Source organism: Lissotriton helveticus, chromosome 2_1, assembly GCF_964261635.1.
Source record: "Lissotriton helveticus chromosome 2_1, aLisHel1.1, whole genome shotgun sequence".
Lineage (NCBI taxonomy): Eukaryota > Metazoa > Chordata > Amphibia > Caudata > Salamandridae > Lissotriton > Lissotriton helveticus.
Window position 1 is genome coordinate 1569547736 of NC_136059.1, and position 26147 is coordinate 1569573882.

Below are 26147 nucleotides of genomic sequence, written 5' to 3' on the forward strand. Positions count from 1 at the left end.
GGAGGGGAGATGGGTGCAAGGTAGAGAGGAGCAGGGTGCAAGGTATAGAAGGGTGCAAGGCAGAGGGGAGAAGGGTACAAGGCGGAGGGGAGAAGGGTGCAAGGCAGAGGGGAGAAGGGTGCAAGGCAGAGGGGAGAAGGGTGCAAGGCAGAGGGGAGAAGGGTGCAAGGCAGAGGGGAGAAGGGTGCAAGGCAGAGGGGAGAAGGGTGCAAGGCAAAGGGGAGAAGGGTGCAAGGCAGAGGGGAGAAGGGTGCAAGGTAGAGAGGAGAAGGGTGCAAGGTAGAGAAGGGTGCAAGTCGGAGGGGAGACAGTTGCAAGGCGGAGGGAAGAAGGGTGCAAGGCAGAGGGGAGAAGGAAGCAAGGTGGAGGGGAGAAGGGTGCAAGGCGGAGGGGAGAAGGGTGCAAGGCAGAGAAGAGAAGGGTGCAAGGCAGAGGGGAGAAGGGTGCAAGGCAGAGGGGAGAAGGGTGCAAGGTAGAGAGGAGAAGGGTGCAAGGTAGAGAAGGGTGCAAGCCAGAGGGGAGAAGGCTGCAAGGCAGAGGGGAGAAGGGTTCAAGGCAGAGAGGAGAAGGGTGCAAGGTAGAGGGGAGAAGGGTGCAAGGCAGAGGGGAGAAGGGTGCAAGGCAGAGGGGAGAAGGGTGCAAGGCAGAGGGGAGAAGGGTGCAAGGGGGAGGACGAGAAGGGTGCAAGGCAGAGGGGAGAAGGGTGCAAGGGGGAGGGTGAAAAGGGTGCAAGGCGGAGGGGAGAAGGGTGCAAGGCGGAGGGGAGAAGGGTGCAAAGCGGAGGGGAGAAGGGTGCAAGGCAGATGGTAGAAGGGTGCAAGGCGGAGGGGAGAAGGATGCAAGGCGGAGGGGAGAAGGGTGCAAGGTAGAGGGGAGAAGGGTGCAAGGCAGAGATGAGAAGGGTGAAAGGCAGAGAGGAGAAGGGTGCAATGCAGAGAGAAGGGTGCAAGGCAGAGGGGAGAAGGGTGCAAGGCAGAGAGAAGGGTGCAAGGCAGTGGGGAGAAGGGTGCAAGGCAGAGGGGAGAAGGGTGCAAGACAGAGGGGAGGAGGGTGCAAGGCAGAGGGGAGAAGGGTGCAAGGCAGAGGGGAGAAGGGTGCACGGCAGTGGGGAGAAGGGTGCAAGGTAGAGAAGGGTGCAAGGCGGAAGGGGAAGAAGGGTGCAAAGCGGAGGGGAGAAGGGTGCAAGGCAGAGGGAAGAAGGGTGCAAGGCAGAGGGGAGAAGGGTGCAAGGCAGAGAGGAGAAGGCTGCAAGGCAGAGAGGAGAAGGGTGCAAGGCAGAGAGGAGAAGGGTGCAAGGCAGAGGGGAGACGGGTGCAAGGCAGACAGGAGAAGGGTGCAAGGCAGAGAGGAGAAGGGTGCAAGGCAGAGGGGAGAAGGGTGCAAGGCAGAAGGGAGAATGGTGCAAGGCAGAGGGGAGTGCAAGGCAGAGGGGAGAAGGGTGCAAGGCAGAGAGGAGAAGGGTGCAAGGCAGAGAGGAGAAGGGTGCAAGGCAGAGAGGAGAAGGGTGCAAGGCAGAGGGGAGAAGGGTGCAAGGCAGAGGGGAGGAGGGTGCAAGGCAGAGGGGAGAAGGGTGCAAGGCAGAGGGGAGAAGGGTGCAAGGTGGAGGGGAGAAGGGTGCAAGGCAGAGGAGAGAAGGGTGCAAGGTGAAGAAGGGTGCAAGGCGGAGGGGGGAGAAGGGTGCAAGGCGGAGGGGGGAGAAGGGTGCAAGGCGGAGTGGAGAAGGGTGCAAGGCAGAGAGGAGAAGGGTGCAAGGCAGAGGGGAGAAGGGTGCAAGGTAGAGAGGAGAAGGGTGCAAGGTAGAGAAGGGTGCAAGGCGGAGGGGAGACGGGTGCAAGGTTGAGAGGAGAAGGGTGCAAGGTATAGAAGGGTGCAAGGCGGAGGGGAGAAGGGTACAAGGCAGAGGGGAGAAGGGTGCAAGGCAGAGGGGAGAAGGGTGCAAGGCAAAGGGGAGAAGGGTGCAAGGCAAAGGGGAGAAGGGTGCAAGGCAGAGGGGAGAAGGGTGCAAGGCAGAGGGGAGAAGGGCACAAGGTAGAGAGGAGAAGGGTGCAAGGTAGAGAAGGGTGCAAGGCGGAGGGGAGACAGTTGCAAGGCGGAGGGAAGAAGGGTGCAAGGCAGAGGGGAGAAGGGTGCAAGGCAGAGGGGAGAAGGGTGCAAGGTAGAGGGGAGAAGGGTGCAAGGCAGAGGGGAGAAGGGTGCAAGGCAGAGGGGAGAAGGGTGCAAGGGGGAGGACGAGAAGGGTGCAAGGCAGAGGGGAGAAGGGTGCAAGGAGGAGGGTGAAAATGGTGCAAGGCAGAGGGCGAGAAGGGTGCAAGGCAGAGGGGAGAAGGGTGCAAGGCAGAGGGGAGGAGGGTGCAAGGCAGAGGGGAGGAGGGTGCAAGGCAGAGAGGAGAAGGGTGCAAGGCAGAGAGGAGAAGGGTGCAAGGCAGAGGGGAGGAGGGTGCAAGGCAGAGGGGAGGAGGGTGCAAGGCAGAGAGGAGAAGGGTGCAAGGCAGAGAGGAGAAGGGTGCAAGGCGGAGGGGAGAAGGATGCAAGGCGGAGGGGAGAAGGGTGCAAGGCGGAGGAGAGAAGGGTGCAAGGCAGAGGGGAGAAGGGTGCAAGGCAGAGGGGAGAAGGGTGCAAGGCAGAGGGGAGAAGGGTGCAAGGCAGAGGGGAGAAGGGTGCAAGGCAGAGGGGAGAAGGGTGCAAGGCAGAGGGGAGAAGGGTGCAAGGCAGAGGGGAGAAGGGTGCAAGGCAGAGGGGAGAAGGGTGCAAGGCAGAGGGGAGAAGGGTGCAAGGCAGAGGGGAGAAGGGTGCAAGGCAGAGAGAAGGGTGCAATGCAGAGGGGAGAAGGGTGCAAGGCAGAGGGGAGAAGGGTGCAAGGCAGAGGGGAGAAGGGTGCAAGGTAGAGAGGAGAAGGGTGCAAGGTAGAGAAGGGTGCAAGGCGGAGGGGAGACAGTTGCAAGGCAGAGGGGAGAAGGGAGCAAGGTGGAGGGGAGAAGGGTGCAAGGCGAAGGGGAGAAGGGTGCAAGGCAGAGAAGAGAAGGGTGCAAGGCAGAGGGGAGAAGGGTGCAAGACAGAGGGGAGAAGGGTTCAAGGCAGAGGGGAGAAGGGTGCAAGGTAGAGGGAAGAAGGGTGCAAGGCAGAGGGGAGAAGGGAGCAAGGTGGAGGGGAGAAGGGTGCAAGGCGAAGGGGAGAAGGGTGCAAGGCAGAGAAGAGAAGGGTGCAAGGCAGAGGGGAGAAGGGTGCAAGACAGAGGGGAGAAGGGTTCAAGGCAGAGGGGAGAAGGGTGCAAGGTAGAGGGGAGAAGGGTGCAAGGCAGAGGGGAGTGCAAGGCAGAGGGGAGAAGGGTGCAAGGCAGAGAGGAGAAGGGTGCAAGGCAGAGAGGAGAAGGGTGCAAGGCAGAGAGGAGAAGGGTGCAAGGCAGAGGGGAGGAGGGTGCAAGGTAGAGGGGAGAAGGGTGCAAGGCAGAGGGGAGAAGGGTGCAAGGCAGAGGGGAGAAGGGTGCAAGGTGGAGGGGAGAAGGGTGCAAGGAAGAGGGGAGAAGGGTGCAAGGTGAAGAAGGGTGCAAGGCGGAGGGGGAGAAGGGTGCAAGGCGGAGGGGAGAAGGGTGCAAGGCAGAGGGGAGAAGGGTGCAAGGTAGAGAGTAGAAGGGTGCAAGGTAGAGAAGGGTGCAAGGCGGAGGGGAGATGGGTGCAAGGTAGAGAGGAGCAGGGTGCAAGGTATAGAAGGGTGCAAGGCAGAGGGGAGAAGGGTACAAGGCGGAGGGGAGAAGGGTGCAAGGCAGAGGGGAGAAGGGTGCAAGGCAGAGGGGAGAAGGGTGCAAGGCAGAGGGGAGAAGGGTGCAAGGCAGAGGGGAGAAGGGTGCAAGGCAGAGGGGAGAAGGGTGCAAGGCAAAGGGGAGAAGGGTGCAAGGCAGAGGGGAGAAGGGTGCAAGGTAGAGAGGAGAAGGGTGCAAGGTAGAGAAGGGTGCAAGTCGGAGGGGAGACAGTTGCAAGGCGGAGGGAAGAAGGGTGCAAGGCAGAGGGGAGAAGGAAGCAAGGTGGAGGGGAGAAGGGTGCAAGGCGGAGGGGAGAAGGGTGCAAGGCAGAGAAGAGAAGGGTGCAAGGCAGAGGGGAGAAGGGTGCAAGGCAGAGGGGAGAAGGGTGCAAGGTAGAGAGGAGAAGGGTGCAAGGTAGAGAAGGGTGCAAGCCAGAGGGGAGAAGGCTGCAAGGCAGAGGGGAGAAGGGTTCAAGGCAGAGAGGAGAAGGGTGCAAGGTAGAGGGGAGAAGGGTGCAAGGCAGAGGGGAGAAGGGTGCAAGGCAGAGGGGAGAAGGGTGCAAGGCAGAGGGGAGAAGGGTGCAAGGGGGAGGACGAGAAGGGTGCAAGGCAGAGGGGAGAAGGGTGCAAGGGGGAGGGTGAAAAGGGTGCAAGGCGGAGGGGAGAAGGGTGCAAGGCGGAGGGGAGAAGGGTGCAAAGCGGAGGGGAGAAGGGTGCAAGGCAGATGGTAGAAGGGTGCAAGGCGGAGGGGAGAAGGATGCAAGGCGGAGGGGAGAAGGGTGCAAGGTAGAGGGGAGAAGGGTGCAAGGCAGAGATGAGAAGGGTGAAAGGCAGAGAGGAGAAGGGTGCAATGCAGAGAGAAGGGTGCAAGGCAGAGGGGAGAAGGGTGCAAGGCAGAGAGAAGGGTGCAAGGCAGTGGGGAGAAGGGTGCAAGGCAGAGGGGAGAAGGGTGCAAGACAGAGGGGAGGAGGGTGCAAGGCAGAGGGGAGAAGGGTGCAAGGCAGAGGGGAGAAGGGTGCACGGCAGTGGGGAGAAGGGTGCAAGGTAGAGAAGGGTGCAAGGCGGAAGGGGAAGAAGGGTGCAAAGCGGAGGGGAGAAGGGTGCAAGGCAGAGGGAAGAAGGGTGCAAGGCAGAGGGGAGAAGGGTGCAAGGCAGAGAGGAGAAGGCTGCAAGGCAGAGAGGAGAAGGGTGCAAGGCAGAGAGGAGAAGGGTGCAAGGCAGAGGGGAGACGGGTGCAAGGCAGACAGGAGAAGGGTGCAAGGCAGAGAGGAGAAGGGTGCAAGGCAGAGGGGAGAAGGGTGCAAGGCAGAAGGGAGAATGGTGCAAGGCAGAGGGGAGTGCAAGGCAGAGGGGAGAAGGGTGCAAGGCAGAGAGGAGAAGGGTGCAAGGCAGAGAGGAGAAGGGTGCAAGGCAGAGAGGAGAAGGGTGCAAGGCAGAGGGGAGAAGGGTGCAAGGCAGAGGGGAGGAGGGTGCAAGGCAGAGGGGAGAAGGGTGCAAGGCAGAGGGGAGAAGGGTGCAAGGTGGAGGGGAGAAGGGTGCAAGGCAGAGGAGAGAAGGGTGCAAGGTGAAGAAGGGTGCAAGGCGGAGGGGGGAGAAGGGTGCAAGGCGGAGGGGGGAGAAGGGTGCAAGGCGGAGTGGAGAAGGGTGCAAGGCAGAGAGGAGAAGGGTGCAAGGCAGAGGGGAGAAGGGTGCAAGGTAGAGAGGAGAAGGGTGCAAGGTAGAGAAGGGTGCAAGGCGGAGGGGAGACGGGTGCAAGGTTGAGAGGAGAAGGGTGCAAGGTATAGAAGGGTGCAAGGCGGAGGGGAGAAGGGTACAAGGCAGAGGGGAGAAGGGTGCAAGGCAGAGGGGAGAAGGGTGCAAGGCAAAGGGGAGAAGGGTGCAAGGCAAAGGGGAGAAGGGTGCAAGGCAGAGGGGAGAAGGGTGCAAGGCAGAGGGGAGAAGGGCACAAGGTAGAGAGGAGAAGGGTGCAAGGTAGAGAAGGGTGCAAGGCGGAGGGGAGACAGTTGCAAGGCGGAGGGAAGAAGGGTGCAAGGCAGAGGGGAGAAGGGTGCAAGGCAGAGGGGAGAAGGGTGCAAGGTAGAGGGGAGAAGGGTGCAAGGCAGAGGGGAGAAGGGTGCAAGGCAGAGGGGAGAAGGGTGCAAGGGGGAGGACGAGAAGGGTGCAAGGCAGAGGGGAGAAGGGTGCAAGGAGGAGGGTGAAAATGGTGCAAGGCAGAGGGCGAGAAGGGTGCAAGGCAGAGGGGAGAAGGGTGCAAGGCAGAGGGGAGGAGGGTGCAAGGCAGAGGGGAGGAGGGTGCAAGGCAGAGAGGAGAAGGGTGCAAGGCAGAGAGGAGAAGGGTGCAAGGCAGAGGGGAGGAGGGTGCAAGGCAGAGGGGAGGAGGGTGCAAGGCAGAGAGGAGAAGGGTGCAAGGCAGAGAGGAGAAGGGTGCAAGGCGGAGGGGAGAAGGATGCAAGGCGGAGGGGAGAAGGGTGCAAGGCGGAGGAGAGAAGGGTGCAAGGCAGAGGGGAGAAGGGTGCAAGGCAGAGGGGAGAAGGGTGCAAGGCAGAGGGGAGAAGGGTGCAAGGCAGAGGGGAGAAGGGTGCAAGGCAGAGGGGAGAAGGGTGCAAGGCAGAGGGGAGAAGGGTGCAAGGCAGAGGGGAGAAGGGTGCAAGGCAGAGGGGAGAAGGGTGCAAGGCAGAGGGGAGAAGGGTGCAAGGCAGAGGGGAGAAGGGTGCAAGGCAGAGAGAAGGGTGCAATGCAGAGGGGAGAAGGGTGCAAGGCAGAGGGGAGAAGGGTGCAAGGCAGAGGGGAGAAGGGTGCAAGGTAGAGAGGAGAAGGGTGCAAGGTAGAGAAGGGTGCAAGGCGGAGGGGAGACAGTTGCAAGGCAGAGGGGAGAAGGGAGCAAGGTGGAGGGGAGAAGGGTGCAAGGCGAAGGGGAGAAGGGTGCAAGGCAGAGAAGAGAAGGGTGCAAGGCAGAGGGGAGAAGGGTGCAAGACAGAGGGGAGAAGGGTTCAAGGCAGAGGGGAGAAGGGTGCAAGGTAGAGGGAAGAAGGGTGCAAGGCAGAGGGGAGAAGGGAGCAAGGTGGAGGGGAGAAGGGTGCAAGGCGAAGGGGAGAAGGGTGCAAGGCAGAGAAGAGAAGGGTGCAAGGCAGAGGGGAGAAGGGTGCAAGACAGAGGGGAGAAGGGTTCAAGGCAGAGGGGAGAAGGGTGCAAGGTAGAGGGGAGAAGGGTGCAAGGCAGAGGGGAGAAGGGTGCAAGGCAGAGGGGAGAAGGGTGCAAGGGGGAGGACGAGAAGGGTGCAAGGCAGAGGGGAGAAGGGTGCAAGGAGGAGGGTGAAAATGGTGCAAGGCAGAGGGCGAGAAGGGTGCAAGGCAGAGGGGAGAAGGGTGCAAGGCAGAGGGGGAGAAGGGTGCAAGGCGGAGGGGGAGAAGGGTGCAAGGCAGAGGGGAGAAGGGTGCAAGGGGAAGACGAGAAGGGTGCAAGGCAGAGGGGAGAAGGGTGCAAGGGGGAGGGCGAGAAGGGTGCAAGGCAGAGGGCGAGAAGGGTGCAAGGCAGAGGGCGAGAAGGGTGCAAGGCAGAGAGGAGAAGGGTGCAATGCAGAGAGAAGGGTGCAAGGCAGAGGGGAGAAGGGTGCAAGGCAGAGAGAAGGGTGCAAGGCAGTGGGGAGAAGGGTGCAAGGCAGAGGGGAGAAGGGTGCAAGACAGAGGGGAGGAGGGTGCAAGGCAGAGGGGAGAAGGGTGCAAGGCAGAGGGGAGAAGGGTGCACGGCAGTGGGGAGAAGGGTGCAAGGTAGAGAAGGGTGCAAGGCGGAAGGGGAAGAAGGGTGCAAAGCGGAGGGGAGAAGGGTGCAAGGCAGAGGGAAGAAGGGTGCAAGGCAGAGGGGAGAAGGGTGCAAGGCAGAGAGGAGAAGGCTGCAAGGCAGAGAGGAGAAGGGTGCAAGGCAGAGAGGAGAAGGGTGCAAGGCAGAGGGGAGACGGGTGCAAGGCAGACAGGAGAAGGGTGCAAGGCAGAGAGGAGAAGGGTGCAAGGCAGAGGGGAGAAGGGTGCAAGGCAGAAGGGAGAATGGTGCAAGGCAGAGGGGAGTGCAAGGCAGAGGGGAGAAGGGTGCAAGGCAGAGAGGAGAAGGGTGCAAGGCAGAGAGGAGAAGGGTGCAAGGCAGAGAGGAGAAGGGTGCAAGGCAGAGGGGAGAAGGGTGCAAGGCAGAGGGGAGGAGGGTGCAAGGCAGAGGGGAGAAGGGTGCAAGGCAGAGGGGAGAAGGGTGCAAGGTGGAGGGGAGAAGGGTGCAAGGCAGAGGAGAGAAGGGTGCAAGGTGAAGAAGGGTGCAAGGCGGAGGGGGGAGAAGGGTGCAAGGCGGAGGGGGGAGAAGGGTGCAAGGCGGAGTGGAGAAGGGTGCAAGGCAGAGAGGAGAAGGGTGCAAGGCAGAGGGGAGAAGGGTGCAAGGTAGAGAGGAGAAGGGTGCAAGGTAGAGAAGGGTGCAAGGCGGAGGGGAGACGGGTGCAAGGTTGAGAGGAGAAGGGTGCAAGGTATAGAAGGGTGCAAGGCGGAGGGGAGAAGGGTACAAGGCAGAGGGGAGAAGGGTGCAAGGCAGAGGGGAGAAGGGTGCAAGGCAAAGGGGAGAAGGGTGCAAGGCAAAGGGGAGAAGGGTGCAAGGCAGAGGGGAGAAGGGTGCAAGGCAGAGGGGAGAAGGGCACAAGGTAGAGAGGAGAAGGGTGCAAGGTAGAGAAGGGTGCAAGGCGGAGGGGAGACAGTTGCAAGGCGGAGGGAAGAAGGGTGCAAGGCAGAGGGGAGAAGGGTGCAAGGCAGAGGGGAGAAGGGTGCAAGGTAGAGGGGAGAAGGGTGCAGGGCAGAGGGGAGAAGGGTGCAAGGCAGAGGGGAGAAGGGTGCAAGGGGGAGGACGAGAAGGGTGCAAGGCAGAGGGGAGAAGGGTGCAAGGAGGAGGGTGAAAATGGTGCAAGGCAGAGGGCGAGAAGGGTGCAAGGCAGAGGGGAGAAGGGTGCAAGGCAGAGGGGAGGAGGGTGCAAGGCAGAGGGGAGGAGGGTGCAAGGCAGAGAGGAGAAGGGTGCAAGGCAGAGAGGAGAAGGGTGCAAGGCAGAGGGGAGGAGGGTGCAAGGCAGAGGGGAGGAGGGTGCAAGGCAGAGAGGAGAAGGGTGCAAGGCAGAGAGGAGAAGGGTGCAAGGCGGAGGGGAGAAGGATGCAAGGCGGAGGGGAGAAGGGTGCAAGGCGGAGGAGAGAAGGGTGCAAGGCAGAGGGGAGAAGGGTGCAAGGCAGAGGGGAGAAGGGTGCAAGGCAGAGGGGAGAAGGGTGCAAGGCAGAGGGGAGAAGGGTGCAAGGCAGAGGGGAGAAGGGTGCAAGGCAGAGGGGAGAAGGGTGCAAGGCAGAGGGGAGAAGGGTGCAAGGCAGAGGGGAGAAGGGTGCAAGGCAGAGGGGAGAAGGGTGCAAGGCAGAGGGGAGAAGGGTGCAAGGCAGAGGGGAGAAGGGTGCAAGGCAGAGAGAAGGGTGCAATGCAGAGGGGAGAAGGGTGCAAGGCAGAGGGGAGAAGGGTGCAAGGCAGAGGGGAGAAGGGTGCAAGGTAGAGAGGAGAAGGGTGCAAGGTAGAGAAGGGTGCAAGGCGGAGGGGAGACAGTTGCAAGGCAGAGGGGAGAAGGGAGCAAGGTGGAGGGGAGAAGGGTGCAAGGCGAAGGGGAGAAGGGTGCAAGGCAGAGAAGAGAAGGGTGCAAGGCAGAGGGGAGAAGGGTGCAAGACAGAGGGGAGAAGGGTTCAAGGCAGAGGGGAGAAGGGTGCAAGGTAGAGGGAAGAAGGGTGCAAGGCAGAGGGGAGAAGGGAGCAAGGTGGAGGGGAGAAGGGTGCAAGGCGAAGGGGAGAAGGGTGCAAGGCAGAGAAGAGAAGGGTGCAAGGCAGAGGGGAGAAGGGTGCAAGACAGAGGGGAGAAGGGTTCAAGGCAGAGGGGAGAAGGGTGCAAGGTAGAGGGGAGAAGGGTGCAAGGCAGAGGGGAGAAGGGTGCAAGGCAGAGGGGAGAAGGGTGCAAGGGGGAGGACGAGAAGGGTGCAAGGCAGAGGGGAGAAGGGTGCAAGGAGGAGGGTGAAAATGGTGCAAGGCAGAGGGCGAGAAGGGTGCAAGGCAGAGGGGAGAAGGGTGCAAGGCAGAGGGGGAGAAGGGTGCAAGGCGGAGGGGGAGAAGGGTGCAAGGCAGAGGGGAGAAGGGTGCAAGGGGAAGACGAGAAGGGTGCAAGGCAGAGGGGAGAAGGGTGCAAGGGGGAGGGCGAGAAGGGTGCAAGGCAGAGGGCGAGAAGGGTGCAAGGCAGAGGGCGAGAAGGGTGCAAGGCAGAGGGCGAGAAGGGTGCAAGGTGGAAGGGGAGAAGGGTGCAAGGGGGAGGACGAGAAGGGTGCAAGGCAGGGGAGAGAAGGGTGCAAGGGGGAGGGTGAGAAGGGTGCAAGGCAGAGGGCGAGAAGGGTGCAAGGCAGAGGGGAGAAGGGTGCAAGGCAGAGAGGAGAAGGGTGCAAGGCAGAGGGGAGGAGGGTGCAAGGCAGAGAGGAGAAGGGTGCAAGGCAGAGAGAAGGGTGCAAGGCGGAGGGGAGAAGGGTGCAAGACAAAGGGGAGAAGGGTGCAAGGCAAAGGGGAGAAAGGTGCAAGACAGAGGGGAGGAGGGTGCAAGGCAGAGGGGAGAAGGGTGTAAGGCAGAGGGGAGAAGGGTGCAGGGCGGAGGGGAGAAGGGTGCAAGGCGGAGGGGGAGAAGGGTGCAAGGCGAAGGAGAGAAGGGTGCACGGCAGAGGGGAGAAGGGTGCAAGGTAGAGAAGGGTGCAAGGCGGAAGGGGGAGAAGGGTGCAAGGCGGAGGGGAGAAGGGTGCAAGGCAGAGGGGAGAAGGGTGCAAGGCAGAGAGGAGAAGGGTGCAAGGCAGAGAGGAGAAGGGTGCAAGGCAGAGAGGAGAAGGGTGCAAGGCAGAGGGGAGAAGGGTGCAAGGCAGAGAGGAGAAGGGTGCAAGGCAGAGAGGAGAAGGGTGCAAGGCAGAGGGGAGAATGGTGCAAGGCAGAGGGGAGAATGGTGCAAGGTAGAAAAGGGTGCAAGGCAGAGGTGGAGTAGGGTACAAGGGGGAGGGGGAGAATGGTGCAAGGGGGTGTTAGACCTGGCACCATTGGCGTGAGTCTCCCTTCCATTTTTCACTGTTGCCTCATGTGTTTTTGTGGTAATAGATGCTTCGGGCACTGTGCCACTGCTGTCAAGGGCCACAGTGTGAGTGCTCCCTACTGTAAATTGATGTATTGATTAGTGGTTCCCTGATTGGATATTTGATTTACTTGTCAGACCCTAGTACAGTGCACTGAGTGTGCCCAGGGCTTGTAAATCCAAATGCTGCTAGAGGGATTGCAGCACTGGTTGTGCCACCCACAGAAGCGGCCTTGTAAAACGTGTCAAAGGTCTGCCATTGCAGAGCTTGTGTGCAGTCTGGTACTGTCATGCTGACTGGGCAAGTGCACCCACTTGCCAGTCCCTAAACCTTCCCTTTTTCTTCATATTAGTCACCCCTATAGTAGGCCCAAAGTCAGGGTGCATTGTAAGTATAAGGTAGGACAAGCCCTGATGTGTGTGGCATGTCCTAATAGTGAATTACAGCCAATTTTGTTTTTCACTACTGCAAGGCTACCTTTTCTCCATAGGCTAGAATGGGCTGCTGGATTGTTACATGTTTATAATCCTAGCAGACTCAGAGAACATGGTAGAAATTCGAGTTTAGTATGCCTGGACTGAATAATAAAATACATCTTTTAGTAAAGTTTATTTTAATATTCTGTGTTGGCAAATACCACTTTAAGAAAGCAGGTATTTGCTTGCCTAACCATTTGAGCCCGCCTCTGCTATGTTGTGTATTCCTTGTCTGGGTTTGTGTGAGACAGGACTAGGGAATTCAGGATACAGGCTGGGGCTGCCCGGTGCTGAATAGGGAGATCTGCATCCAGATGGGAGGGAGGAGTTGCACCTGAGACCTGAATAGGGCTAGGCCTTCCCTCTACAATGCTGGCTCCACCCCCTGTGGTGTGTCTGATTTCTCTGCCCTGCACACTGAAAGAAGAGGAGGAAGACTGTCAACAAAGTGCTCCAGGACTGTACTTGCCTTCCACAATGCAGGCTCCACCTCCTGTGGGGCGTCTGATGTGTCTGCCCTGTGCTGTGAAAGGGTAGGAGAAGTCTGGTAAACAGAGTGCTTCAGAACTGGCTTGAACTGGGCACAGGCCCCTCTCCCCTCAGAGAACAAAGGATTTTGGGGTATAAGTATTGGGACCCTGATCCCATGAAATTAGATCACTCCTGGAACTGACAAGACAAAACCTCTGCTGAGGAGAAGGAACCTGAAGAAACTGAGGAGAGACTATTCCCAAGCTGAAGTGCTGCTTGGGGGATTGGCCTGCAGTGGTTGCCTGACTGCCAAAGAGAGGAGAAAGGACTTTGTGGACTTTACCTTTAATTTTCAACTTGTTCAAAGATCTCCAAGGGCTTGGAAGAGAGCTTGCCCCCTGACCGAAGTCCCAGGACCAGTGGACTTCACCAGCCTTTGTGAATTGCTGCTGTTCCAGTGGCTATAGAGGCAAGGAGCTGTGACCGACTCTCACGACCGGCCTGGTGTCCTGTAGGCATTGCATTGAGCAATGTCCGCCTCGAACAATGCAAGCTCTGCGCTCACCGACTCTGTCTCAACGCTGTCAACGAGCCGTAGCCTGCACCGCGACTGGAAGGACATCGTGACCTGCAACGCTTTCTTTTTCTACACCGTGACGAACCCCGGAACCGGCTCGCACATCCATGCCCGCCGCCTCAAGGAAAAGGTACTGTGACTGAGTCTGTCGAAATTTGAGTGGGCCCGAACCGCTGCAGTCCGCTGGATTTGTTAGACTCTGTGTTCTTTTCAGCAACGCTGTAGCCGGACAAGGCTACCGACTCGCACAGAACTTTGAACTAAGCTTTTGAAACCTGAACTCTTGAAATTTGAAAGTACCGTGGATTCTTTTTGTCGTTTATTGGTCTTGTGGTAACTCTATATAAAGTATAACTTGTTTTTGATATAAAACCTGTGTGGTGTCCATTTGTAGTGTTGTCACTGGGTTACTGTATGTGGTAACAACTGCTTAACTGACATTGCCTCTGAAATAAGCCTTGACTGCTCGCGCCACGCCGCCTAGAGGGTGAGCAGGGGTTATTTTGAGAGAGTAATTCCCTTGCCCTGAGTGGAGGAGAGGGTCACTGCTTGTCACAAGTACCAACCTGTGCCAACCAGAGACCCCCAATTCTAACAGGGGGAGGGCAAGAAGGGTGCAAGGCAGAGAGAAGGGTGCAAGGGGATGGTGATGAAGTTAAAAATCCCCCCCGTAAACATTTCTATGGACGCCCATGGCAGCAACAATGGCATTTACAGGTCCGTTGGAATCTCACTGCCGGCACCACTGCCGTAGAAAGGGCCAAGCAAGCACGGAGCACTCCAGCTCGTCGGTACGCTCTGAGCCCCGCGCTCAGGTTCACCCAAGTCCCCTGTCGACTAGGGGCCTCTGAGGGCCGTGTCAGGCAGGCTCAGATGCGCAGCGTCTGGTTCTCGACTCCCCAGGCACTTCTAGATGTCATTGTTAGGGTGATCGAAAGCTCACATCACCGGGACCTCCTGTAATTGCTTGGGAGCCCACTTCAGCGCATAGCGATACAGGGGGGTGGAAATTACTCTGTGACGGCCCGGAGCTCTTGAGTCAGGCAGCCATCATAGTCATCGGCTCGGCCACGCCCCCCATCTTTTATATGTTAAAATATTCGGTCTACTACACAATTAATGAGAGCAACCATTATCAAAGTGGCAAGGGAGTTGAGTGTATCTATATGAATAAATGGTAAAATGTTAGAGTGTGTGTAATTTCCCTTTGTCATTCACATCCGTGAAACAGCATTTGGAGTCAGTTTTGGCTGAAGCTGTTAGGGGAATGCTGAGGAGGACAGATATGGTGTTACGGCCAGAGCTGCCAGCTCTGGATCTGGGAAACTAGGTTTGAGTCGCGGCATCAGCTTAATGCACTCTGATTCTGGGAAAATCACCTAATCTCCACGTGCATAGCAAAAAAATGAATCTGACTTGTGTAATGTAATCTGGTGCTCAGGTAAAGTGCTCTGATGCAGTTGGGCCATGTTTGCACTATATAATTGGCAAAATACAAAAAAGCTGTTGATGAGGCATTACTTTTGTTTCTAATAAACGTCACTTCAAGTTCATATCATAGTCTTCATAATTTCACATAGGACATAGAAATATAATGAGGCAATAGGATGTGGTAGGCACTATTAGAAATGTCCTATAAGCCATTACTTATAAAATTGGCATAAACAAAAATGAGTATACAGATCCCAAGGGGTTCCAAATAGCTTCATATTAAGAATTTTCCATTTCTATGAAGAAATAAAGGCTGATTTTGTATGTGGTGTTGAGACGATTCCACATGCTACTTGCCAATTGCGAAGTACACCTGGAAAACTTTTTTTAAAATTGATACACAGATACCTGTAGGTTTACCTATCAAAATTCAGATATCCCACATATATTTTTAAGACAATTGGAGCACCAAAAATCTACAAGGAAAATATTGTAATTTAAGAACCATACTAAAGCCTCTTTGCTTTCCCATTTTAAACCGTTCAGAACAGTGTGCCCTGCTTAAATAGTTTCATTCTCTCCAGGAGAGCGTTCTGTTTTTTACGTATTTCCAAATTTCGTGCAGCAAGATTCCAGAGCAAGCGTATCTTTTATTTTTTTCAAACCTGCGTAGATCATAGACCCCTTAGGAAATACAGTTGTTCTTTATTTCAAAAAGTTGCTCCTACTCTCCCGCTATACTTAATTCCAAGTTGTCCATTCAGCACTACATACTGGGTACAGATACAGATAACAGCATAAGCAAATCTGTTACATATGTCCATAATGTTAAGGACATATTAAGCAGGCAGCCGTAGCCTTGCAAGTCGAGGGTAGGACTTTGAATGAAAATAGTAACAGGCACCAAAATAAAAGTGCCCCACTGGCAAATCAAGTAGCTAAAAAAGTGGCCTATGTTTGGAAATCAGGGCAGTTTCTGAGTAGGGGTTTTGCAAAGTAAAGGGAAACCGACCCAGTTACTTATTGATAATCTTCATTAACCTTAGTCCATCTTCTCCTCATCACAGTCATTATAAAATTAGATGTTGCCACACTATAACACAGACAAACCAAAAGATCCTTGAGGGCTAGCCCAAGCGTAACATAACATGTGTATTTTGTAAAGCGCACGTTCACCCTTGGGTATCTTGGTGCTGAATAACAGATGTTTATTATTACCAACTCAATAGTACTCCTTTTATCGACCTCAGTTGGATGAAAGGATGAGTGGACCCGCTGAGATTTTAACCTGTGACCATGAGGTCAAACACAGGCCCCTGCAGTGGACACATTAGTCCACTGAGCCACCAGACCAAGCCAACCAACCTTCGTGCCATAAGGGGGGGGCTGACACTCCTGGCTCCTCCTATATATGTCCGAGACCTCGCCAAAGGACTGACAGGAGGATGGGTGGGTGGGATGTAATGACTGTGACTAAAACGAGATGGACTAAGGGTAATGAGTTAAACAGTGCATTACCCCTACATCCCGTATCATCGTCACAGTCATTATAAACAGAGGTATACCCAAACTGAAGTCCTTTGATGAACTACCAACCAAAGAAAAGAGTGGGCATGGAAAGTATGCAACACCTGCACCCAAACTCAAATGGAAATTGGAAATATTGTTGAGACAGTAATGCTTAACAAAGTTCTGATTCGAAGACAAGGTAGTCACCCTACAAATCTCTTGGATTGATTCTTCCTGAATTTCTGTCTACGAAGCAGGCATTCCTCTCTTGGATCTCCCTTAAACTGGAAGATCTCCTGTACTGTCCTGCCAAGTCAACAAAACTGTAGATTAAATCCACCTATGAAGAGGCATACTAGTCGCCTTCTTCTCCTTTTCAGACTGCTGAAGGTCACAAACAAGCAGTCAGTTTTCCTGAATTGTTGAGGCCTTGTTAATATAAATCTAATGAGCTCTTTTAACATCAAGTGTGTTAAACAATTGTTCTTCTGTAGTAGTCAGACATGGGAAAATAGGAAGGGAGAAATATTTCCAGAGATCAATGGAAGACTGAATTAACCTTCGGAACAGAAGTAGGATTAGGTCTTAGGATGACCCCGTCTTCCATAAACCGAATAAAGAAAGGACTACACTTCAAGGCTCCTAATTTCTCAATTCTCCTGGAGGAGGTGATAGCCACCAGGAAAATAACCTTATCAGAAAGATGAGATTGCTTAACCAGTAAAACAGTTTGAAATCCCTAGCAGGAGCAAGAATATTCCTCTTAGGTCTCACAGCCAAAAAGCTTTTCTAGCGATTAAGGACTTCACCACAGAAGAAGGTTGAGAAAATTCCCTACAAGCCTTTATAGTGAATCATTGGCATCTCACAGTTGAGAGAGAGAGAGAGAGATTTAAGTGAAACATTTGCAGAAGGAAATTGAAAACAGCTCATAAACAAGTGCTGAACGATTATGCAAAGAACACCACATATCAAAAGACATCCAATGCTTTGAGCAAGATTTGTAGGTGGAAGGCCTTGCAGAGTTCTTAATTACTTCCACCAAGGAAGGGGATAGACCCTTTGGTAGGAGGCCGGACTTACCAACCTCCAAACCAACAGAGCAAGTTGGAGTCAGCAGGACAGAGACAAAGGTTTGATAAGAGAAAGAGACTTCAGAAGTATACAAGGATAAAGAAGTGCCAGGGATTTCAGAAGATGAAACCATGATCTCTGTGGCCAATGTGACACAACAAGAATCAGGTATCCTGTCTCCTGCTACAGTTTGGAGAGAACCCTGTGAATTAACAGGAAGGGAGGGAAGGCCTAGAGAAGCTGTTTAGGCCACTTCATCACCAACACTTCCACTCCCCAGGCTCCTTCTTCCTGAAACCTGGAGCAGAACCTGTGAAGCTGCAAACAAATCCAGAAATGGTCTACTGAAACATCAGCAAATTTCCTGAAAAGTAATTCTAAATAATGTGTTTTCCTGCAAGGTCAGAAACTTCCTGCTCAGACTGTTTGCTGCCACATTGTCAGTTCTTCCAATGTGCATTGCTGGCACATTCATCAAGTTGTCCTCCACCAAAGTACCTCACTGGGCTGATATAGCACTGAGAGATCTGGAACTTGTACTCCCTTGATGACTGATGTAAGGAACCACTACTACGATGACCGTTTTGACTAATATAATCCTCTGAAACAGTTGATGTTGAAATTACTTTAAAGCTTGGAAAATTCCCATTAGCTCTCTCCAATTTGATAATCTGAAACTTCTAGGAAAGACAACTTGACCCGATAGGTCTTGTCCAGGAGAGTCACCCCCCAACTGATGCTGCTGGCATCCATAGTTAGAGCCAATGGGCATTCTGGCTGCATCCTTACCCCCTTGGATAGATTCTAGGCATCCACCCACCAAAGAAGACTGTGCATGACTTCCAGTTGCAATGGAATTATCTTTATCAGCAGTGCGTTTCCCTAAACTGCGGACTGTTAAGATTCCACAAAAGAGGGCAAAGTTGTCAATTCTTGCCCAATATACTGTATGGACTGTTACTGCCATGTAACCCTGGATTTCCAACCAAAGCCTTGCAAGACATTGCTCCCTGGATTGAAGTTCGCAATCTGCCAAATAAAGCTAAAAAATAATTCTCCCTGGTTGAAAACCTTCCCCAGGTCTGTTCTGAATCAAGCTCAAATGAAAAACATATCTTTGGATGGAAACAGCTGACACGTGCGAAGATTCAACAGAAGACCCAAACCGGATTTGACTTCCCTTGTCTTTTCCCAAAACTGGCGAATCTAGTGCATGCAGAAACCAGTTATCGAGGTAAGAAAAAAAACTGGATTTCAAAACAATGTAGGTGCATCATTGGAGCTATCATTTTCAAGAATACCTTTAGGACTGATTTTAGGCCAAAGCTGAGAACCTTAAATTGCCAATGGTGATCCTCCACCGCAACCTCAAGAATGTGTGATGATGTTTTGCAAAGGGAATGGGAAGGTCAAATTCTATGAGATCCAAGGTTATGAGAAAGTGATTTTCAACACTTCCATCTTGAATCAAATCCTTCTGATGAAGGAATTGAGATCCATTAAATGGAGACCAGACAATAGTTCTCCGAGGACTTCGGAACTAAAAAGACAATGCAATACACTTGATGTCCAGAATCCTCCTCGGGGACTGGCACAATGACAGCCTTCTCCTGAAATACCACAATCCCCCTCAGTGATGCCTTCCTTTTGATTGGATCTTGAGGTAATGGAGTACAAATGGTCCTCATATCAATAGGGTATTAGAAATGTTATATCAGGTAATCTTTCCTGACAACTTTCAGAACCCAACAATACGTTGCTACTAGATGCCACTGAGAAGTAAATTGTTGAATATGACCACCCACCCATGACGGTAAGTCCACTTCCCCAGCAAAGAAAGCAGCACATACTTTTCTTGCCTGTGTACTGCTTCTGCTTCTTGGAAGACTTGAAAAAAAATCTTTGATTTGAAGTTTTGAGGACTGATCTTAATTCTGTTGCATTCTTGATGGCTGAGGCAAGGAGGAACTCATTTTAGAGAAACGTGCACCCCTTGAGGAATGACGGTGGAAGAGTACTTCCGCTTCTTAAAAAATAAGACAAGGTTTGTCCTCTAATTCAATGCAAATAGTCTAGAACCTTCAAAAGGAATGTTTAGTGCAACCACTCCATGAGGTGCTTCAGTGTTCCAGTCTTTAAGATAAAGGTTACGTTTTACAGCTATCAGTGTTCCTCAAGTAAGAGCCTCTGATCTTGCTACATCTAAAAAATATCCAACAGAAATTCAATCTTTATGCTCCTTTTCAGTAGCAAAAGGAAGTCAATCTGTATCATTCTGAATTGCTGAAAACAATCTGACCTGAACAATTGTGCGGTATAAGCACCATAAATACCAGCCCTCTTTGCCCAATGAGGTCCTGAACGTGCTTTATTCAAGGTAGAACTCTTTTTTTTATCAGACACGTCCTTCAAAATATTTTCCTCTATCATAGAGGAACAGCCCACAAAGCTTTCCACATGTGTACATTATCCAGTTAAACAGTGTCCATAGTTTCGAGGGGATAAAGTTTAGCTAAAAACCTCTGCAAGACAATCCTGCCAGGTTCTTACTATTTCTGATTAATCACATCTGTAACAAACTGATGGATTGGCAATCCCACATTAGAGGGCTTTGGAAACTGTTTCAGAAAAGTGTTCTCAGGGGTACCCTGCTTCTCAACTGGAGAGAAAACAATATTCTCCCAGATATAGGTGAATAAGTCTGATAACATTTCTTTAGAAATTTATGTTCTCTTCAACTGGGATGGGTTAGGGGCTTCATCCAGGCTGTCCTAATCCCCTAAATTTGGAGACCCTCTGTTCCTTTTTTAGAGTGTCCGAAAGGGGCCTTATCCAAAGGCTGCCAAAGTATCCAAAACAATCCTACAGATTTTGTTCTCCTCCTCCTCACTATGCTTCCTCTTGTGCCTAGTGGAAGGAAAATGGTCAGAAGATAAGGATGGATGAGACAGAAGGCGATGGGGGAGAGTGCCAGATGCTTGCCCATCCTGGCACTAAGACCTTCAATAAATAGCAATAATCAGTAGGAAAGACTCTTCACTATTAAATCCAAATGTTTACCTGGATTGTTTAAATGTAGAAAAAGGACGCTCATGAGCAGGACAACCTCTTCCTATGTTAACATGTGAGTCCAAAAGCATTGCGCAGGCAGAAAATACTCCAGGCGCCCCTCTCTTACAAGGACGGGAGATGAAAGTAAAAGAAATGGACATCTCCTGATCGACTGCATCTTAGGCGGAGACCAAATCACACCATTGCAGGAGGTGGAAGACAGTTGCAAATTCCTCCTCTTAAAGCTCCTCCCACGCTGGAGGCCACCACTCCTTCAGGCCCAGTAAGAGGAGTAAGCAGACCCCCTAGTGAATCCCAGCCCAGTCACAGGAAACACAAAACAGGAGAAGGCAGGAGTGTCAGCCCCCTTTATGGCACCTAGGTGGGGTGGGGCTACCCTTCAAGGGTCCTTATATTTTTCGTTCCTGTCATGAGGGGACAACACCTCATTTTGTAATGACCGGGAAGAAGAACGTATGGGTAAGGCATGCTTTTGTGCTTGCTGCAGGCTATGTTTGTGGTAATTTTAGGAAAATCAACTGTAACAACCAGCCTACAAACAGCCGAAAGTCCAGCTACACACTGGCCTGTCAGACGAGCATTTCTGGCACTGCCAGATTGACCTTTACGCCAGTCTGTCCCTGTGCAAGGATGTGAAAAGGAAGACAATAAGTATCAATGCCAATAGGTCTGACTTTTAAATGAAAGTGCCTCCTCAGCCAATAATGGGTTTAAGCATTCAATAAGTCATCATACATGCACTTTGCTGCTCATTTTAGCACCCATGCATTCATTCACTCCCTACTTGCATTTATCTACTTACACAGCCAAAATAAAATCACACACAAACTCAACAAATGCATAGATAAATTAAAAAAAAATAAAAAGTAGAACACGAAAATATGCTGCTGCCTAAAAATGACAGGCATGTGGTAATAATAATAAATAAATTTAAACATAGTGGCTGGTGGCCGACTTGCAATGGTAATGTACATGGTGTTTCTTTGTTTTAAAGGCCCAGCTTGGCCACCACATTTAGAATCAAACGGATGGTCATCTTAGAACAGTAAAACGGTGAAACTATGGGTGATATCATTCCATGACAGTGGCTTGGTCCAGAGGCTGTGGCGTTGTGAGATGCAGCACACTGTAGATGAAATGAATGACAAGCAATCAACCTGTTAGCACTGTTAAGAAGCTGTAGTACCCCTGAAAAATATGAACATAAAAATATGAGAAGGAATGAAATAAGAGAAACAAATGGAAAACCGTAGTAATGACCTGGCATCCCTGGCACTGTAGCGCAATAACTTTCAGGTGGATGTGCACATGAATAGAAAAATGCTGTCACTCATGGGGCAACAGAGCCAATGTCTGAAGTGGCTTACCCATTGCTCCATGCTGAATGATATCATGGATGCATGCAGAGTGCTTCAGCCATTGGATCTATTGCCCTGTGGTGAGTGTAAGCCTGTCAGACCTTCGAAAGAGATTATAGCAAGAATTAACACCGTGCAAATCTTCTACGCCTAAGTTCTGTCAAGGGGTGGGGGGAGGGAGCAACACCTCAATTGTTGCTTACTAAGGTAATCTGTGAGATATCATGTAACAACATACATGTCTGCAGGCTTAACATGTTACTATAACAATCCACTGTTAAAGGATTATTGGTTTTAAAGTATGCACTTCATGATAAGTAAATGAAACCGATTGCCTTTGTTGTAACTTTTATAAAAACAGGTCAGACATGTAGCATCTGGCAACTTTTTATAATGTTCCAATCAGGCTGATATACTCTATTATTGCCTTGTCATCATAACCAGCTCACACCTACTGTTTTGAGCATAAGCATCAAGTACAGAGTGATAAAAAGACAGTTGTCAAAACACTATAAAATCCGTCCTAAGAAGGTCTGATAAGGATTATCACACTCACAGCAAATCTTCTATCCGCATAGTTTGTTCGAGTAAGTCATCAATGCCAACACCCTTGCCTACTATGGCAATCCGTGACACTTTATTTAACAAAATACCTGTCTACAGCTTGCAACACAGCATGAAAGCAAACCACAGTTATAGGCCTACTGGCTTTGACAAATGCTTTGCACAATAAATAAGCCAAGTCTACTTCCTTTGCCATAACGTCTTATAATAAAGAGATCAGACTTTATCAGTGAACCTTTAAGGTCTGAATCCTATATCATTGACTTGACCAGAACCAACTTGGGCCTACTTTATAGAACGTAAGCTTTCCAACAAGGCAATCATCGGGCAGACAGTCACAAAATTATAAACTTAAACAACATTACAGTTGGCAAAGCAAAACCTAGATTTCCTAAGAGAACCTAACAAAGATTATTACAGAGCAAACCTTCTAGAACAACGGTTTGTAAGAAGTGGTAAACAACACTAAAACTCTTGCCTATTCCTGTAAACTCCGAGAGTCCAAATAACAAAATACCTCTTTGCAGATTTTAAAATAGTAATTACAATCCACCCCTAAATGCCTATTGACTTTAACATATCTTTTCACAATACACATTTCAGACCCACTGACTTTATTGTAAATTTTCATAATAAGCAGATCAACCTATATACTTGGTCAATAGCTTGCCATCATAACCAACAAAGCTTTCACACATGGCAACTAGAGAAAAACAAACACCACTTGTTAGCATCAGAGTGGCATTTGTATGACTTTAAAGGGCAAGATCCATACATCCCAGTGGCATGTGCGTGACCTGGAAAGCCAAACACAATAGCTTTGATTGCTAAATAGCTGGTTGAAGGGTAACATTCTTTTTTGGAAGCATCCAGATTTTGACAAATCACAGGCTGTACTCTGATGTACCACCATATGGGCAGATCCACAGTCCCACTCTGTAGTACTCCAGAAAATTATTTTTTTGTTGCATAGGGGGCTGATGACAGCTGCGCTGTCTAGCCAGGCCTAAACATGAACTGGCATGCAGGTAAAAGACCTTCCTCACAATGCTAAAAACATGCAAATGCCATTGCGCTCCTGACCTCAAACTTCCCTCAGAAACTTGGGACTCCTTATCAATAAAAAATGTAGATGATTTGAAGAGAAGTATAAAAAGAGAGAAGCCAAATGCTCTGTTCTCCCAAATGTTGCTTACCTTCACCAGCTGGACCGGGTCACACCATTGCTGCATCTGTATAACCTTATCGGCAAAATTGTCAATCTTATTAATTCGATCCCTGCATGACTCAATCTGGGCATCATATGCCCAGAGGGCACACTGAGTTTTTTCATCAATTAATTTTTTTGCCACCTTTTCCTCTTCATCTAGCAGTAGCCGAAGTTCTGCAAATTTTCCTGTCAACCAAGTCTTGCTTGCCAGAGCGTGGGCCTGAGGATATAAAAAAAGGTTTTAAAAAAGTTAAAAGATGCAATCTGCTGCATTGGAGTGATTTGACAGAATTTAGAGTGTTGTCGGATTTTTGAGATAACTGATTTGGGGGTATTTGGTAAGATGCTGTGGGATACTGTACAAAGCAACAAACTAGAAACATCAGTTTGTGACAGTCCTGACTGCTAGATAAAAAGTCAGTCATAAAAGATAAGCAATTATGGGCTATGTAAGTGTGGTTTGATAACATAATTAGAATTGTACTTGTTGCACAAGTTACTACTTGTGTAACGATATATCTGTAAGAGACATTAGTTAGTGATAGATTCCTTACCTTAGAATATCCCCAGGCGTCAGACTCGATCCGGAATTTTTTTGCGTAGCAGTACACTTGCGCGTCGGTAGGCGTCTCCGCGTCCATTGTCGACGTCGTGGGCACCGTGATGACGTCGTCGGAGTACTTAGACGCCGCCTCTGCGTGCTGACGTCAGTTCTTAGACACAGCTTTTCCGCGCCAGAAGCGCTGAGCCATGTTAAAAACCAACACTGGTGCCATTGAAACGAGGGCCCTGAAAGGGGAAACCCTAACCCTAGATATCGGTTCGCAGAACGAGGAGGATGGGTGGGCGGTAAGGAATCTATCACTAACTAATGTCTCTTACAGATATATCATTACACAAGTAGTAACTTGTGCATCTGAAAGAGACACGTTAGTGATAGATTCCTTACCTTAGAATAGATACCCCAGCAATACCAACCCCGGTGGTGGGTCTGCGAACCAATAATCACACCAGAAAGTCCTGGAGGACAGAACGGCCAAAGAAGCCATCCCTCCGGACTTGGCTGTCCAGGCAGTAGTGTCTTGCAAACGTGTGCAGCGATGCCCACGTAGCTGCCTGACAGATGTCTTGTAGGGCAGTTGTAGTCGCCGTGGCTCGGGTGGAATGAGCCCGCAATCCAACAGGGGGCTCCTTTCTAGCCAAGGAGTAACATGCCTGAATACACAAGATGATCCACCGGGAGATGGTCCTCTTGTGGAGAAGTGTGGCTCAATGGTTAGAGCGGCAGACTCTGATGCAGAGGTCTGGCCCGGGACCAGGGTTCGATTCCCGCCTCGGCGGGTCTTGGGCTCAATTTACCCGGACCTGATAATTCTCGCCTCGGTGCCTAGTCTAATCATGGGTCCCACTCTGTGACTCTGGGCAATAGCTTGCTTAATCTCCACAACGGCCCCAGCAGCGCTGTGGATGCCTGGCTTCACCTTGGGGGTGCCCAGGAGTGGACATTTCACAGGAAAACCAGGATGGGTTCCGCAGCGGTATGAATACAGCGCTACGAGGCCTCCGGGTAGAAATGCGCTATATAAAATACAAACATTTGTGTACCGCTTTCCCCTTCTTAGCGCCCACGTAACCAACAAAGAGTTGGTCATCCACCCGGAACTGGCGTGTGCGATCAAAGTAGAATGAGAGCGCACGTTTTGGGTCCAGACGGTGGAGCCGCTCTTCCTCTTTAGAGGGGTGCGGTGGCGGAAAGAAGGTTGGCAAGGTGATGGACTGCCCAATGTGGAAGGCTGTGACAACCTTGGGCAGGACAGATGGCTTAGTACGCAACACAACCTTGTCCGGATGGACAGAAAGGAAAGGAGGAGTACAAGAAAGGGCCTGGAGCTCACTCACTCTCCTGGCAGAGGTGATGGCAACCAGGAAAGCAGTCTTCAGAGTTAGAAGGCGGAGAGGACAGTTGTGAAGTGGCTCAAAGGGAGCGCACATCAGAAATGTAAGAACAAGGTTCAAGTCCCACTGAGGCATCACAAACGGAACAGGAGGGAACGTGTGTGTGAAAGGGCAGAAAGGTAGCCCATGATAGTGCCCAGAGCAGAGCCCTGCTAAAGAAGGAAGAGAAGAACCTCAGAGAGAGGGGCAGCAAGAGGATCCACAGCCTTTGCTGTGCACCATGCCACAAATCTGTTCCACCTGCAGGCGTATACCGACTTTGTGGAGGGACGCCTGGCTGCCAGAATGACATTACAGACTTCAGGAGGCAAGTCAAATGGCCTCAACTGTCGCCGCTCAATCTCCAAGCATGGAGGTGGAGACTGGACAGGTTCGGGTGGAGGACCGTCCCCTGCTGCTGCGACAGAAGGTCCTCCTGAACAGGCAGACGAACCGGGGGATCGACTGACATACTGAGTAGCTCTGGATACCAGTACCTTCGTGCCCAGTCCGGAGCCACAAGGATGACTTGGGCCTGGTCGCGCTTGATCTTCTTCAGCACTCTGGGCAGAAGTGGTACAGGCGGAAAGGCGTACAACAGACCGCAACTCCACTCGCGACAAAAAGCGTCTCCGAGCGAGTGCCGCCTTGGAAATTCCAACGCGCAGAACTGATGACATTGCGCGTTCTCTTCGGTGGCGAATAGATCTAACCAAGACTCTCCCCATCGCTGAAAGAGGCCTTGCGCCACGTCTGAGTTCAGTCGCCATTCGTGATCCATCATGCACCGACGGCTGAGCTCGTCCGCCCTGGCGTTCAGAGAACCTGCCAGGTGTTGAGCCACCAGGGTCACGCCCTGGCGTTCCAGCCACTGCCAGAGGCGCAGAGCCTCCTGGCAAAGGGTCCACGACCCCACCCCGCCCTGTTTGTTGCAGTACCACATGGCGGTGGTGTTGTCCATGAACACCTGCACTACACTCCCCCGGACAGAGGGGAGGAATGCTTTCAGCGCTAGACGAATCTCCCGCAACTCCAAAAGGTTGATGTGGAGCCGGGCCTCCGCCGGAGACCAGAGGCCTCTGATCTCCGCCTCTCCCATGTGGCCTCCCCAGCCCTGGAGGGAAGCATCCGTCACAACTACGTGCTCCGGTTGGGGAAGGGAGAGGGATCTGCCGCTGACCCAATCGAGGTCCGCGAGCCACCACTGCAGTTGTCTCGCAGTGCCCTCCGAGATAAGGACGTGGTCGGACAGGTTGCCCTGATGCTGGGCCCACTGAAACTTCAGGTCACACTGCAGAGCCCGCATCCGCCACCTGGCGTGATGCACCAGTAGGATGCAGGAGGCCATCAGCCCCAGAAGCCGCAGCGTCAACCTGACCGAGACCCGGGATAAAGGCTGAAAGAGTGGAATCAGAGCCTGAATATCCCGGACCCGCTGTTCGGGAGGATAAACCCGAAACTGCGCCGAGTCGAGAACCCCTCCGATGAAGAGGAGCCTCTGAGAGGGCCACAGGTGTGACTTCGGCACATTGAGGGAGAACCCCAGCTGGTGCAGGAGGTCTGCCGTTGTCTGGAGGTGGCTGACGACTGTTTG

General features: G+C 52.3%; 1 protein-coding gene across 1 annotated transcript in view; it reads right to left on the bottom strand.

Annotated features, from left to right (window-relative positions):
* Positions 1-26147, bottom strand: part of TRIM14 (tripartite motif containing 14) — a 267981-nt gene that overhangs the window by 79728 nt on the left and 162106 nt on the right. The window contains exon 3 of the mRNA XM_078676540.1: positions 22605-22838. Coding sequence (XP_078532666.1) covers positions 22605-22838 — 234 coding nt within the window. The remainder of the gene's footprint in view (positions 1-22604; positions 22839-26147) is intronic.